Source organism: Chelmon rostratus, chromosome 13 (genome assembly GCF_017976325.1).
Source record: "Chelmon rostratus isolate fCheRos1 chromosome 13, fCheRos1.pri, whole genome shotgun sequence".
NCBI lineage: Eukaryota > Metazoa > Chordata > Actinopteri > Chaetodontiformes > Chaetodontidae > Chelmon > Chelmon rostratus.
Genome location: NC_055670.1, coordinates 15,247,491 through 15,261,897, shown reverse-complemented (window position 1 = coordinate 15,261,897; position 14,407 = coordinate 15,247,491). Strand labels below are relative to the sequence as shown.

Sequence of the window (14,407 nt, the reverse complement as noted above, 5' to 3'; positions counted from 1 at the left end):
GACGTACTGTTGAGAAAGGTTATAATCCAAACCTGGATGTTCAGTTAATAGTGTAGTTTCAATGTTGGTGGGACTTGATTTGAATTGTGCTCTTAATTCTGGTGTAATTTTGGCTCATATCTTCCCACCTTCAACCTGAGCAGCAGTTTCATCAGCCACAATATTAAACACACCTGTGTGGATGTTTGTGTCTTTTACAAGAAGCTTCAACTGAAACTGAGCTGAAACATGCACTCACTGGGGCCTCAGACTGTAGCATTAAAAAAAAGATTATTCAAACTCAAAGTTATTTGACCAAACTTAAAATAGTCTTATTGGACAGGGCACCTGGAGGATCGGTTGCCAGTGAAGACAAACATTTCAAGTTAAAATCACTTTTTTATTCATTAAGAAATCATGTTATGAAAATAATGACAACTAACCATATATCAGACAAATGTATCTTTCCATATGTTAACGACAAAAGTTTGCTCTAGAGGACGTGACATCTCAGCAGTCGCCAGAGCGTAACTGTCTTCTCCTTGTGCTCGGAGTGTGCTTCGTCTCACCCTGGAAGTGGCCAGTTCCTGCGGTACTTTCAGACTATAAAAATGTTTACAAGGCTTTTCGTGTCACTTCCCAATGTCCACACACGAGAATACATAACATAATTTTTGTTTGGGAGGGAGAAGTTCACATATATACCAGATTCAGTCTTTGTGTTACGCTTCCTGTCGTGTCCTCCATCTATTAATAATTTACACAAAACCTGTACATACTTACAGCAGGATGGAGCCTGTTTCTGAAGGGATGTGCACATTGAAAAAAGAAGCAACACACAGTGAAGTGAATCTTTACAAAGTCAATGTGATAAGGTGGGAGGTTATGGTGCTATGAGCATAACAGACACTTGCCACATACGAAACATGCAACCAACAACTTTTTGCAACTCCCATTCAACCTTATGGCACTCAAAATGAGGCTATAACATTCTGCATCAAACCCATACCAACTACGATTTCTTCCAGTCTTTTGCTATAAAACACACATTCAACACATCTGACAAAAGGGACAGACATTATTAAAAATATCTATGGAGTGTGTGTTTGTAATGGCTGATGTTAGGATCAAGTATATTCATCTTAGATCAAGACTTTTGGTGCAATAAGAGCAGGATTTACCAAACCTAACCTCCCTCTGCATATTCCCTCCTTATCCAACAGCTGTTAAACTTCACAAAATTAAGTTAAAGAGGAGCTGGGATAAGGAACAGGCGCCTGACAAAACACTTAAGGCTTAATTCATATCATTTGGCACGTTGCTAAGTGTAAGCAACGATTATATTCCTCGCCATCTCCTGACTTTGAATGATTGGCACTTACTGTTGGCTGTCACTCAAAGCAACATCTTTCACATCACTCATATTGCATTTTGTTAAGATCAAACAATAACTATATTACACGTTTTAGATTCAGAAAAGAACGAGACTGAGTCAAACCACAACATTATTTCTAAGGTTTCTGTTACTGACACTATAAACTAAAGCACTACTGCTGGAATGAGCAACAAATAACACAAACCGCACCTCCTCCAACACTGCTGTGTGCTTCTCTGTTGATGCAAATAACAAGATCTGAAATGCGAAAATCACGTTTGATTTTAGGGTGCAGCCATAATCCGAAGAGCTGTTCCCACAGACTGACAATGCATGATAGATGTTAGACCTGCAATGGCACAGGAGGCTCTGCGAACATGAAACATGTTAGAGCTTGTGTGGACCAGGGTTCGGGTACTGGTGTCTTTCCTGTTCTATGGCACGAGTGTATGGCAAACACAACTAACATTCAGAATTTTGGAGATTGACAAAGTAAATTATGTTAATGGCACAGTGTAATATTATACCTTGACCACCTGCTGGACTGCTATCGGGTGTCCTGGGTTCAAGGAGTCAGACGTTATGATGCATACAAAACTCACTTCAACAAAACCAGAATGCCCTTTAAAACATTATTTGTTGAGGCAAGAAATCACGGGGAGAAACAGACATAATGTTTGTGTCAATCTTCTTTCTCTTGAATTTCTCTCCATTTTTGCTGTGAAGTTTTGCATCCACGTCTTTCATATTTCCGCTCTGTGAGCTGAAAGAAGAGGGCAGCTCGGTTTCTTTCAACATTCAACCATACCGTCACCGGGCCTGCGTCTATCGCGAGCACCGTATTTACTGTTCTGCTGTCTCCTGTTGTGTGGCAAGCCACATGGAGGTGTAACCCTCCTGCAGCAGGGCCCTCACATGTTGTAGGCCACATATATGGGGTCCAGCTGGTCAGCCAGGAATCCATCTCTGAGGTGCATGCGTTGCTTCTCCCCTCGGGAGTTGATGGGGATGACGCCGGGGTCGACCACCACCACCACCCCTACGATGAGGTAGTGCTCCTCCAGGACAACGTTGGTGACCAGGGCCACCAGGTCCAGGGCCTCCTGCTCTGATCCCTCCAGCTCCACTACCACCACGAGGAGGTTGGTCCATGTGAACACAGCACTGGAAGGAGGAAGAGGTGGTGGGTGCATGGAGGGATGGAAAAAAAGGAATGGGAGATGAATAAAGAGAAAAGATGGCAGGAGGAGGAAAGAAGGTAGAAGAGACAGTTTAGTAGTAAGAATTGATGAATGTGTATTTCAAGTCTAAAACGGATAAACAGCTAACTACATCAAGAGTAATTCAAACTGACCAGTAATAAAGCATTTAATTGATGTAATTTCCTCACCATTCAGCTATGCTCTTGTGAGAACGGATAACAGAGGTCTCGATGTCAATTGGGTGATACCTCATTCCCCTCAGCTCCAGAGTCTCATCCAGAGAGCCGACCACATAGAGGGCGTCGTGCCGCTCTGAGACATGCAACCACACACAGTCACGGATATGTCACTTTATATCTGATAAGTTCAAGAAATCAAGCTGACACCAAAAGCAATGCGCTGACTGCGAGTTAGAGCGAGCGCTGATGATTCTCACCTCCGCTGGCATCAGTCAGCTCAGTGCGCCGCAGGAAGCCCAGGTAGCCCGTCCTCGCCCAGACAGTCTGGGTGTCGCCGAAGCTGAGCTTGGTGTTGAAGTGGTCAGCATGCAGCGCCTCCTCACCATAAACTGTGTAGTAGCCTGTGGCATTGTGAGGACTGCTCACCCAAACCTGTTACAAGCACAATCATGACAATTGGTGGCTTGGCAACACAGATGATGAAACTCATCTGTCGCTCTTTTGATCAAAGTTACAGATCTACATGTCGTTATCTAAGTTTTGTATAAAAAGAGAATGAGCGTATTGACTCCATTGGTTTTAAAATCAGTAGTAAAAATAATCACAGCTGTTGTTTGTGTTGTTTCTGCGTCTGCTTTGAAAACTTGACTATTAAGAAAGAAGCCTGGTTATGTGTATACATGGAAAATAAACAGACTCTTCTGTGTGAAATCCAGTTGGGCAAACATGGTCGCTCTAATCTCTTTGGTGTCTTGTTATATAACATTTAAGAGTTCAGCTTATTGCAGAAAGTTGAGCGTAACCTGATAACCTAAGCACATATAAATGCACTATTTGTAGGGAACAGCCAGTTGAAACAAGTCTTCTCTGAAAACCTCAAATGATGTTACCTCTCCTAGATGAGAGTCCCCCAAGGGTCCTTTAGTCTCAGTGTTGGCAATGATCACCTTCACTCCCGGAAGGATCTACAACAGCAGAAAGACGTACTTCAAATAACCTTGACAGGTTGAGAAAGTGCAACCCTTTTGCAGCATAGCGTCACAGCTGTTTGAAGTGTTTTAGTATATGTTTACACGATGCCATACCTTCCCAGACTCCATCAGTGGCAAGCTGTGTGGTGACCCTCTCTCTACCAGGCGCACCCTGAGGAAAGGCAAGTAAAAGGACAAAACGAGTAATTTCATGTCCAGTTTCATTCCATTTTTCAACATGTGGATTAAAAAAAGTGGGAAAACTGAAAACTGTTCAGGTAAACTTTTAAATTCATATGGAAAATTAAAGGGAAAACATAGATAATCAAAATGACAAAGAATTATAATTACCTATCATGTCGTAGAGCTCGCATGTCCACATAAACTGTCGTGGGGTCTGGTCCGGCTGTGCCCTGGAGAAAAACCAGCAGTAGGACATGAGTCAATAACGTATCTCTGACAGCCCTGACATTAATACTGTATGCTGTCTGAGTGGAGGGGACGTAGAAGCTGCTAATAATACAACTGTTGACAAAGCAGGGGGGGCAGCCAGAAGCCAACCAGCCAGCCAGGCTACGATAGTTAAGACTTTGGCAAAACTCAACCATGTAGCCACAGACACTGTAAGTACCCGCAGGGTTAAACTCTAATGCTCTAATGCTGGCGGTTTGTTTTCACACAAGTGTAAGAAGGTTGGAAAAAGCTACAGTGCCAGTTATTAGACGCCTACAAGAAATTATAAATGAACTGTAGTTTATTTCCTTCAATTATCTATTTTCCTTAAAAGGCACACAAATGCCAGATAAATTCTAACCGAGCACCGTTTGTTTTGATTAAACGTCTATAGCTCAGCCATGCACCCAAGCTCTAATTGAACCATTTCTCAAGCACTGATTCTGGTTGACACATATTGATTCCTTCTGTTATGGGATTTGTCATCATTATTGCTGTAAGACTAGTCACAACACATTATGTTTTCCCTCACTCATTTGCCAGTTTATAGCCAGAGCACAAGCTAGCTATGAGTTGCTGTATGGTCATCTGTGAGGTCAAAGCCAAACAGAGAGAGTGGGCAGAATCAGTTTAATGAGCCGGCAACATTTCAGACTCAAGAGAGAGATTAATCTTTGCCATAAAACCAAAGCCAGCGGTCTGATTAGCCTAATTAAAGGTCACTTAATCACTGCTGTCAAACATTTTCTTTTATGGACCTGATCAACATGTTGGCTCATCCGATACAACGGAAGGGTCAAAACTGTGTATAGCATTCACTAACGAGAGGCTCAATCCCGAAATGCAGCAATTTAAAGGGGGGGAAATAAATCAAAGGATAAAATGCTAAAAATTAGGTGTGGTAAATTGTTGTAAATGAAAGCTTGAATATTGGGATTGTCAAAAACAATAACTTAAACTTACAAGTTACAAGTTCTCCCAAATCAATCTAATTGCGGCAGAGTTCATGCTGCTAGCTCATGGTGTAATGTACAACTCTGGTTACAAAAACGTTGGGACGCTGTGTAAAACAAAAATAAAACTGAATGCGATAATTTGCTAATCCTGTTTGACATATACTCAATCCCAAACAGTCCAAAGACATTAAATTTAATGCTTTACCTCATCAACTTCATTGATTTTTATAAACATCTGATGCAGCATCATGTTTCATACAAGTCAGGAGAGGAGCAACAAAAGACTGGAAAAGTTGTAGAAGCTCCAAAAACACCTGTTTGGAACATTCCACAGGCAAACAAGTTGATTGGTAACAGGTGATAGTGTCATAATGGGGAGTAAAAGGAAAGGCTCAGCAGTTCACAAGTGAGGATGGAGCGAGGTTCACCACTTTGTGAACACATGATAACGGATGCTACTACATGGACTCAGGAACACATGAAACCGTTGTCCGTGACCACAGTTAGTGTGCAAAAGACTGCATTCTGTTTTTATTTACGTTTTATACAGCGTCTCAACTTTCTGGAATCTGGGTTGCAGTAGCTGATCACATATAACACACATGTATCATAAAGCAATAGTCAAGAGCCAGTCGGTACAGGTAAGACTCGGCTAAAATGAATAGCGGTAAAGGAAAGCCAAAGCTCGTCGGGGAAAATGAGAACCAAGACAAAAATCGGTGAATTGAGGTTAAGCATTTTCAAAACCCATGCAAGATAAACAAAAAACACTCACATGAACACACACACAGACACACACACACACACAGACTCAGCGGCAGCCCAATGAGCAAATAGCAACTCTTATCCTACAGTTACCTGCTCTGCCAGTTTCCCTAACCTGTTGGGCTGACAGGACAGGGCGGAACAGATAAATAAAGATATATATATATATATTTATATATGTGGACACACATGCACACACACATACACACACAAACATGAAAAAATCACCAGGGATAGGGAGAAATAAATTAACCAGAATACCGAAGGGCCACAGGAGAAAAGAAATATGATGAACAGTCAGACTGAGAAGCCACTCAGAGCATGGTATTTCTGCCATTGTTCCTACAAATCCTTACATCTCTGCAATATGAAGTTTTATAAGCTGTTTTTCTTTGCTTTCATTCAGCTGATAAATTAAGTTTTTTAGTGGCTCATTTTGATCAGCTAAAATGCATCTATTACAGGGTGTGCACCATTGAAAATAAAACAAGCCAGTAAAAGATAAACTGAAGAGTAAAGTTTTCATTTATTTCATCAACTAATTTGAAGTAAGGGAAAAAATAAAACTTTTTGCTTTGTCACCAACTAATTGTACATTAAGGGAAAAAAAACTATATACATTTTATATGACTGAAACATTATCAATGATGATTAAATCATATTTTAGACTCATCTGACAACTTTTTACTGCCTTTTTACTTTGATCTGACACGTTGCATAGATTCACAGCCAGTGTTGCCCCTGAAATATTAACTGGCATGGACCCCGGACCTCTCCAACCACTTCGTCCTTCACCAGCTGCTTACCTGCAAACAGATCGCCACATTCACCCTGCAGCCGAAGGTAGTGCTGACGGCTCGTGGTGAGAGGCCCAAGTCCTTGAAGATCTTTGAGAAGGACTGGGTGAGTGCTATGCGTGGCCGCTCCTCTGCTACCACCATGCACGTACGCACGCAAGACAGGTTCACATTTCGCAACTGAAGGTGGACAAAAGAGGAAAGAAGTGTAAACTGTGTGAAAACATACTGCAATTAAAGGAATCATTTCAGAAAAAGGAAACAAGATGAGTCAGGTGAAATGTTGAGCAGGTCAGTATATTCAACAAAAAAAGGTTTCTCGGAATCTTTTAATTAAGCCCAGATTCTAAAATTCTCGAGTTAATGTTATATACAGCTTCCTTAATCCATCAAATGTGTGCAGGGGGATAAGTGTGCTTCAATTTCAGTAGAATCAAATGTCTGGCAAATAAAGCTGTGAAGCACCAGAGAGGTCAGCATCAGGTGGGGTGCCAAACATGAATTAGGTGCAATGACCACATCATAAGCCTAGATTATATTTTCAGATATGTTCGACCAGAAGTTAATTAACTTGGGACAAGACCACGTGTGAATGAAATTTTCCTAGAACTTTTTTATTAGATAGATTCTACTCATTAAAACACAGGTGTGATTTTAAAAAATCCTCGTCTCAAGTGCTGCAGACAGTAATCAGCACACAGTTACAGAGCAGTGTTTCTGCCTCAATGATTATGGCTGCTGTGGCAGCGGCACTACAGGGAAAAAGAGTAATTGAAAAAACCCTTAAATTATGTGTAAGAAATGACAACACACAACACCTGAAGAGACAAACTGACCCTCAATGCTTCTGTCTGTGACCCCAGGCCCTTGGTGCACATCTCCATGACTGAATATGAGCAGAAGGTGACGCGCACTTTGTACTGGCTGACTGCGGCGAGCCACAGGGACGCATTGCTCTCCAGCTCCAGAGGGGGAACCAGGATCGACTGGTGGCCCGAGTACACGCTGAAACCAGAAACATACATGTAAAGAGAGGCTTAGTGTGGACACACGGAGGAAAAAGGCTCCACCACAAAATAACGCATTGTTTCTAGCCACCATCTCTTTTACACTGACAATTTGATTTCTGATTTTACTGCCAGTCCTTTGTGCAGAGCCGGTTTACCTGCACAGACACCACAGAGCGAAGCCCAGGCCGCAATAGGGGTCCAGACAGATGGCGATCTGCCGGGAGGGGTAGAGCTCACACTGCAGTTTGATGGAGCGACACAAGGCACTGGTGGCAGCGTGAGACATCTGGAGGAGATGATATGAAACAGAGACAAAAGTGATGCATCCAAACTGGATCCTGGAGTAAAACCCAACTTAAAACAACTCCTTGAACTTGTAGGGATTCATTATTTCACTTCAGCAGTGTGTGGATGGTTGCTTGAAAGTGAGAACTGGAAATGTTGCCCAGCACTGTTTGGATGACCTCCAGCCAGAAACTTTACCGGATCCAAACATTTTGTTTTGTATTTTGTTAGGTTGTTATGACTGTAACCATTTCTTTTACGATCTCTACCTGCTGAGAGCAGACTGTAAAATATTAAAATTTCTCAAAGGTCTGCTAACGGGAACAAAGGAAGACTGGTAGCGTCCCAACATGACAGCGACAGAAAGTACTCAGATGATTCACGTGTGTCCTTCAACGTGTGACATTCAACCTACTTTGACCCCTGCTAAGATGCCTGTTGTGGACACACTGAAGTCCAGGTAAGCTAGCATCTCTGGGGTCGGGGGCTTGTACATCTGGGGGCTCTTCTTCCTCGGGAGGTCATCTGGAGAATGAGCAGAGGGAGAGGAGGAGAGCTTTACAAGCAGCCATGGAAATCACAGACCACGTCTTCCTTTTTTAACTTAAAAATCAAGTCTTTGGTGGTAACACAAGAGATCAAACCGTGGATCTCAGTCTGCTGAGTATGTGTAATTCACCTGTGTCCAGCACCATGGGCCAGCTCTTGATGTCCACAGCAGCAGCAGCCTCTTTGGATTTCAGCAGCTTCATTATTGCTTGAGTAGTCAGGATACACACCGACTTACTGACCTTTAACACACAGATACAGCAGTATTGCTACATATATGTAACATTACTTTCACAAAATTTGCCGTTAGAAATACCCCTCATGGAGCAGAACTGACTTTGTATATAATTCTGTATATTTTCAGGGTTCCTGCAGCAGTAAAAATTCAAGTACTTTCAAGGTACCTAAAGCAAAAATGTACAGACTCCTGAAGCCTCTATCAATTCATTTTCAAGGAGTATATTTGAATTCAAGCACAATCATAACCTTAAAAACATATCAGTTAAAATTAAGCATTTCAAGACTTTGTAAAAACCCTGTATTTTTTAATCCATGCATTCACCAGGTTTAATGATTGTAATAGCTATGCAGAGAGAGGAATTAAATTAGCTTTTTGATGCAAGTCAGTGCCCTTACCTCAACAATCATCTTGACAGTGGGCAGGGTGGTCGCCAGGTTTTGTGGGTGTGGGGGTCTGACAGTGACTGGCACACAGCCAGCATACAGGCAGCCGTAGAAGGTGGCAATCAGGTCGATTCCTGCACATAAATGTTCAACAGAATTAGCTTCACAATAATACGAAGAACTTTACTCAGAGCCTACGGCTCTTCTGGTGTGTGATATTATGTTGAATAAACAGACTGATGGCTGTGACAATAATAATAAGGCTAGTAGTAAACTTCATTTGTATAGCACCTGTCATACAGGAAAAGCAGCTCAAAGTACTTTTACAACAAAGAAATGATATGCACCAAGTGCTTCACATACAAAAGACAAAAATAAACATAAAACAGCAATAGAATGCCAAAATTACTGTTAAATAAGACAGAGAATAGTAAATACAAATAAGGATGAAATTACAATACAGAGAGCACAGCACATAAGATGGATAATAAAACCCGCTGAATAATAATAATACAATGAAGTTAAAAATTGAGTAAATAGAGTGCATAAAATAAACTAAAATACAATATTTTAAAACAGGTGTAAAGAATAGGATCGACAGGACAAGTAGCACAGCAGCAGGAGCGTCTCTTACCCGGCGGGTAGACGAGTGCTACATGGTCTCCGGTGTTGAGACGTCCCATCAGTGCTGCAGCCACCCGTTCTGCCCGTTTGTGCAGCTGCAGACAGGAAGCTGTGCTAGCCACCGTGCCCTGAGGAGCAAAAGATAAGAACACAAGTTACATTCACCTACAATGCTGCATCACTTAATAGATACAAAGGTCATAGGTTCAAGGATAATGGCTAGTCTTCCTCATTCTTATCATTCATCAAAAGGCAGTACCTTAGCATTGAGAACTAGGAAGAGCGGATGGTCTGGAGTGGCCTGTGCTCTCCATTGCAGCACATCTTGTATGTACAGGAACTATAGAGGAGAGAGAAACTCAAGTTTAACTACAGAGAAATGAGAGCAAACACACCGCAAAGTCAGACACAAACTGTGTTATGTTGAATCAGGAATGACAGATGTGATGGGGTTCAGTATATGCAAGCTGAGAAGAGTAATGGGTGTAATACAAGTGGAATCTGATCCACACAACTCCTGCATTTGCTTGCAGGAAGTCAAAATCATGTGTTCTCCATCAGCTGTATGTGTTTCAGACTCCACTCCCTCCACCATGGAGCCTTACCTGTATCTACAGTGTATGTGTGGAGGTGATGAGCGGGTGAAATGAGGGTGACTGTCTACCATACGTGCCTGATCATTGTCCTCTAGCTGGGCCACGTCTCTCCCACAGGCCTGTGCTATCCTCTTGCCTGCCACCAGGTTGCCCACTATCATAGAAGCAGGACCGACCTCTGTCCAGCACAACCACATTCATCAACGTCATCATGCATGTCAGTGAAGTTAGGGCCAACATTCATATGAACATAAAAATATACGCATCAATGAAAAATGAAGAAATTAGGTAAGTAAGTCTTGACGCTACATTTGTTTCTAAGCCTGATCTGTGTTGGGTCTGGTGGGCTACCTGGCTGTTTTTGTCTTGGTTTGGGCAGATTGGTGACACATGTGTGAGGGCACATGAGGACATTGCAGGGGTGCAAGGCGCCCTCCAGGAAGCGCTGTTTGGTCTCAGATATATGGATGCCGCCCAGGGGAGCTTTAGGAAGAGTGTTGGCAGGCACCAGAGCCAGGCAGTACACCCCGACCTGGTGGATGCTGTCTATGGCCTGGAAATAGACAGGTAATACATGCAAACACCAAGTAGAACTGAAGATTAACAAAGCTGTCTGTTGAATCAGAGGAAGCTTTTTTTTATTCTATTTTAACATATAAAAAAACATGTGAGCTTTGTTCAGTTTTAGTATATTGTTTTCACTTGCAATTACTCTTGTTTTTGCATGCATACAAAATATAGATTCAAAAATAAACCAAACCAAATCAAGACAAATTTATTGATCTTTTTGCAGCTTTTACTGGGACCAGAACAGTGGTTGTGCATTTTTCACACATTAACTACAAACCATGAATATTTCAAGCATGCAATAAGGCTTGTTAGATTTCGTATCCTCAAGCTGAGGAAGGAAATAGCATTGTTTGAGCCCCTCTTTCTTAATGCATTCAAGAATGCCTGAGCATCCCAAATTTGAGAATTATTCATTGTGATAAATTATCCTGAGGAAGTCTGAAAGTTCTGCAAGTTGGTTATCATATGGAACTGACATATACTGAAACCAGGATGGTAGGAGATCAATTTAAAACCATGTGATGTGTAGAAAACAGCACGTTAGGAGTAATATATACAAAGTATACCGGATTTGCACTTAATAAAATAAAACATGCAAAACCACAGGTACAGTCCTTCAATTAGATGTGACTTAGTGATAAGATGTGATAAAGACCTGAAGGACACGGCTCATCCACTGGAAGCTGTCTTCCTCTGAGGCATCTGGCCTCTGCTCTGCCACCACAACGATCCTCTCATCATGCAGCACGGACACAGAAAACACTGCTATCCTGGAACATGCGACATGAAAACACTGTTACAGCTGGACTGTACTCATCCAATCAGTTGCTTGTGTCCTGTAACACTGTGGGTAGAAAACAGTGCACATACAACAGACTCGTGATATTAGAGACAACGGATATGTAGAGAAGTGTAAACTACCTCCCCCTGTACACAAACTTCATGGGCTCCACTGCCAGTGCTGTGGCAACCACGTCGTCAGCATTGTGTCTCCGCCCACTGACCACCATCAGCCCGTCCATCTTCCCCACAATGAACACAAGGCTGTCCTGGTGGGAAACACAAATCACACATCATGAGACAGGTAGATCTTGACATTTGCCCAATCTAAAGTACAGTGTCCATCCATACAACTAGCACACTGGAAGCGGAAAACCTCAAAAGGTTTACAAGGGCTTGCAAATGATCATCCACCTCTTTATATCTATGAGCTCACAAGCCCTTACAGAAACAGAACTCTGCTTTTCAGCAAGAGAACAAAAAACATCACCATTTGTCTGCAAAACCTTGGCCACATTTTTTGCTTCAGTCACTGTGGTCTGGCCCTCGTCTCAGGTCGGCTGCATAAAATATGATTCTCTCCTTCACTGAATTGTAAAAACGTGACAGATGTTCCTTTAAACTAACAACTAAAGGCAGTTTTTAAATAAACACACCGCCCTATCAACAGTCTTCATTGGAACTACGGTATATACCACAGAGAGGTCTGTGGATTATACTGAGTAACTGAGATATTGTTTCTGGAAAGACACACTGCAGTTGATTTTTTTTTCCCTGCTCCATTTCCATTTCATTGCGGTCCTGGCAGAGGCTTCAGAGGCATATACTGTACTTCAAACCCTTAGCATATGAAACTGAAACTATCTGCACGGCACAATACTCATAAGCTCAGTTTTTGTGATTTGACTGACAACACTGAATATTACAGATTGTTAAATATGACCAAGGAAAATAAGACTAACTGAGGTGTAAGTACATATGTCCTTATGTAGCACGTGCTAAGAGACAGACATCAAAGTAAAGCAAGGTTAAAAGACGGCACATGAATAGCTGAAACTTACCGGTCCCACAAAGCCCAGCAGTGAGGTCCTGGTAAAGGGTCTGTCGCTGATGGGAACCCCAGATGACATGACTGGGATGGTCTGCAACAAGACACAACACTGTTCAAAACACACATTCATGGATGAATTACAACATCAATTGCCTTTACTTAAAAAAGTCTAAAAATAAGCCTTTGCAGTGTGGATTCTGGCAATAAATCATTTTGAGTATACGGTATGAACTTTAATGCAGAATGAGGAGAATTTGCCTTAAAAAATGTATAGACTCATACAACAATAATCCCTATAAATCATCACTGATGACCCACTAGAAGTGTGTAGCGGTGTCTGTATCCGCAGAGACTTATTTTGCTGTTGTCAGGATGTTTTTGGGTAGAAAAAGTTTACATTTGGTCAAAGTCAAAGTCAGCTTTATTGTCAATTCTGTACAGGACAAACAGACAATCGAAATTGCGTTACCCTTCAAACTTTTGTGACAGGACATATATTAAAAAAGAGATAAATAAAAACTGTACAATCTAAATAAAAACTGTACAAACTAAGTAAAAACTGTACAATCTAAACAATTTGGTGCCACGTCATGTGTGATGGCATATTTTGTAAACTTTGGGCTAAAACCTTCATTCTTCATTATAATGTTGGAAATGCATTATTACATCATGCAAGTTAAAAATAACTTTCCTGTTCCTGATAATTTAATATTTTCTGGTTTCATCCAGAGCTGTTATATAAACGAACAGAGGTATGGATTATATACAAAATTAACTGATAATACGCATTATAAACAAAGTATTTAAAGAAATGAACAGCATATTTTGTCACACCTAAAGTAAGAAATAAGACACTAACCTCAAAGACGTTCTTGGTCATGCCTGGGAGGCCGTAGTAAGCTACACCCGTGCTACCTGAGCTCACACAGATCTCTCCAACCTCATCTGTCTGACAGAGATAGGGTGTCCCCTCCACCCGCACCACACAAACCACAGCTGCAGAGACACAGTGATGACAAGAGGGTGGAACATTAGGAACAATGATTTATCATTTAATGGGTTTACAAATTCCTGCTTGGATTACAATTATAATTTGATTGTTTCATCATTGTCAGAAAGGTGCTTTGTAATTATGTTTTAAATCTGCTTCATGTTCTGTCATAAACACATTGACACATTAACATCAACAGATGCTAATGATGTCATTGAATAAAACAGGTAAAGTGTTAATGCTAAATATTTGAATGTGGCATAAACAAAACACTTCAGTTTAGTTTTTTTTTTTTTTGTCAAATATCCTATAAAATCAGATCTGATAACATCCATTCTATTCAATAAGAAACTTCCATTTTTCATTTTCAGCATTTTACTCATTAATGGCAGAGTTGCTAATGAGCAGCCCAGTGTACTGTACCTCCAGGCATGACCTGTCCCACATCTTGCACTGTAAGGACAGACAGTTTCTCCTCTGTGTCCACACGGATCACACTGTGGCTCAGCCCACCCATAGACAGCACTGCCTTCCCTGGAGGAGGAACACCCATTTCTGGAGGTCTGCAGGGCATAGACATTAAATTACACTCTGTGTTACTAAACACAATGACACACATGGAAAGACTTGTCAGAGAGCAGTCCAAGATC

At 41.5% G+C, this 14,407-nt stretch overlaps 1 protein-coding gene across 4 annotated transcripts in view; it reads right to left on the bottom strand.

Annotated features, from left to right (window-relative positions):
• Positions 1 to 364: 364 nt before the first annotated feature.
• Positions 365 to 14,407, bottom strand: part of dip2a (disco-interacting protein 2 homolog A) — an 81,830-nt gene continuing 67,787 nt past the window's right edge. For 2 of the 4 annotated variants that reach the window (XM_041950099.1, XM_041950101.1), the window contains 22 exons: positions 14,181 to 14,320; positions 13,626 to 13,762; positions 12,777 to 12,857; positions 11,857 to 11,984; positions 11,591 to 11,705; positions 10,717 to 10,918; positions 10,443 to 10,543; positions 10,029 to 10,109; positions 9,780 to 9,897; positions 9,158 to 9,279; positions 8,652 to 8,763; positions 8,388 to 8,497; positions 7,843 to 7,973; positions 7,514 to 7,682; positions 6,687 to 6,857; positions 5,974 to 6,003; positions 4,058 to 4,119; positions 3,821 to 3,878; positions 3,626 to 3,700; positions 2,993 to 3,167; positions 2,745 to 2,868; positions 365 to 2,518 (listed from right to left, as the gene is read on the bottom strand). In XM_041950099.1, coding sequence (XP_041806033.1) covers positions 2,266 to 2,518; positions 2,745 to 2,868; positions 2,993 to 3,167; positions 3,626 to 3,700; positions 3,821 to 3,878; positions 4,058 to 4,119; positions 5,974 to 6,003; positions 6,687 to 6,857; positions 7,514 to 7,682; positions 7,843 to 7,973; positions 8,388 to 8,497; positions 8,652 to 8,763; positions 9,158 to 9,279; positions 9,780 to 9,897; positions 10,029 to 10,109; positions 10,443 to 10,543; positions 10,717 to 10,918; positions 11,591 to 11,705; positions 11,857 to 11,984; positions 12,777 to 12,857; positions 13,626 to 13,762; positions 14,181 to 14,320 — 2,695 coding nt within the window. In that variant the 3' untranslated portion in view covers positions 365 to 2,265. The remainder of the gene's footprint in view (positions 2,519 to 2,744; positions 2,869 to 2,992; positions 3,168 to 3,625; positions 3,701 to 3,820; positions 3,879 to 4,057; positions 4,120 to 5,973; positions 6,004 to 6,686; positions 6,858 to 7,513; positions 7,683 to 7,842; positions 7,974 to 8,387; positions 8,498 to 8,651; positions 8,764 to 9,157; positions 9,280 to 9,779; positions 9,898 to 10,028; positions 10,110 to 10,442; positions 10,544 to 10,716; positions 10,919 to 11,590; positions 11,706 to 11,856; positions 11,985 to 12,776; positions 12,858 to 13,625; positions 13,763 to 14,180; positions 14,321 to 14,407) is intronic. The other 2 variants (XM_041950100.1, XM_041950103.1) reach the window with 1 other exon arrangement.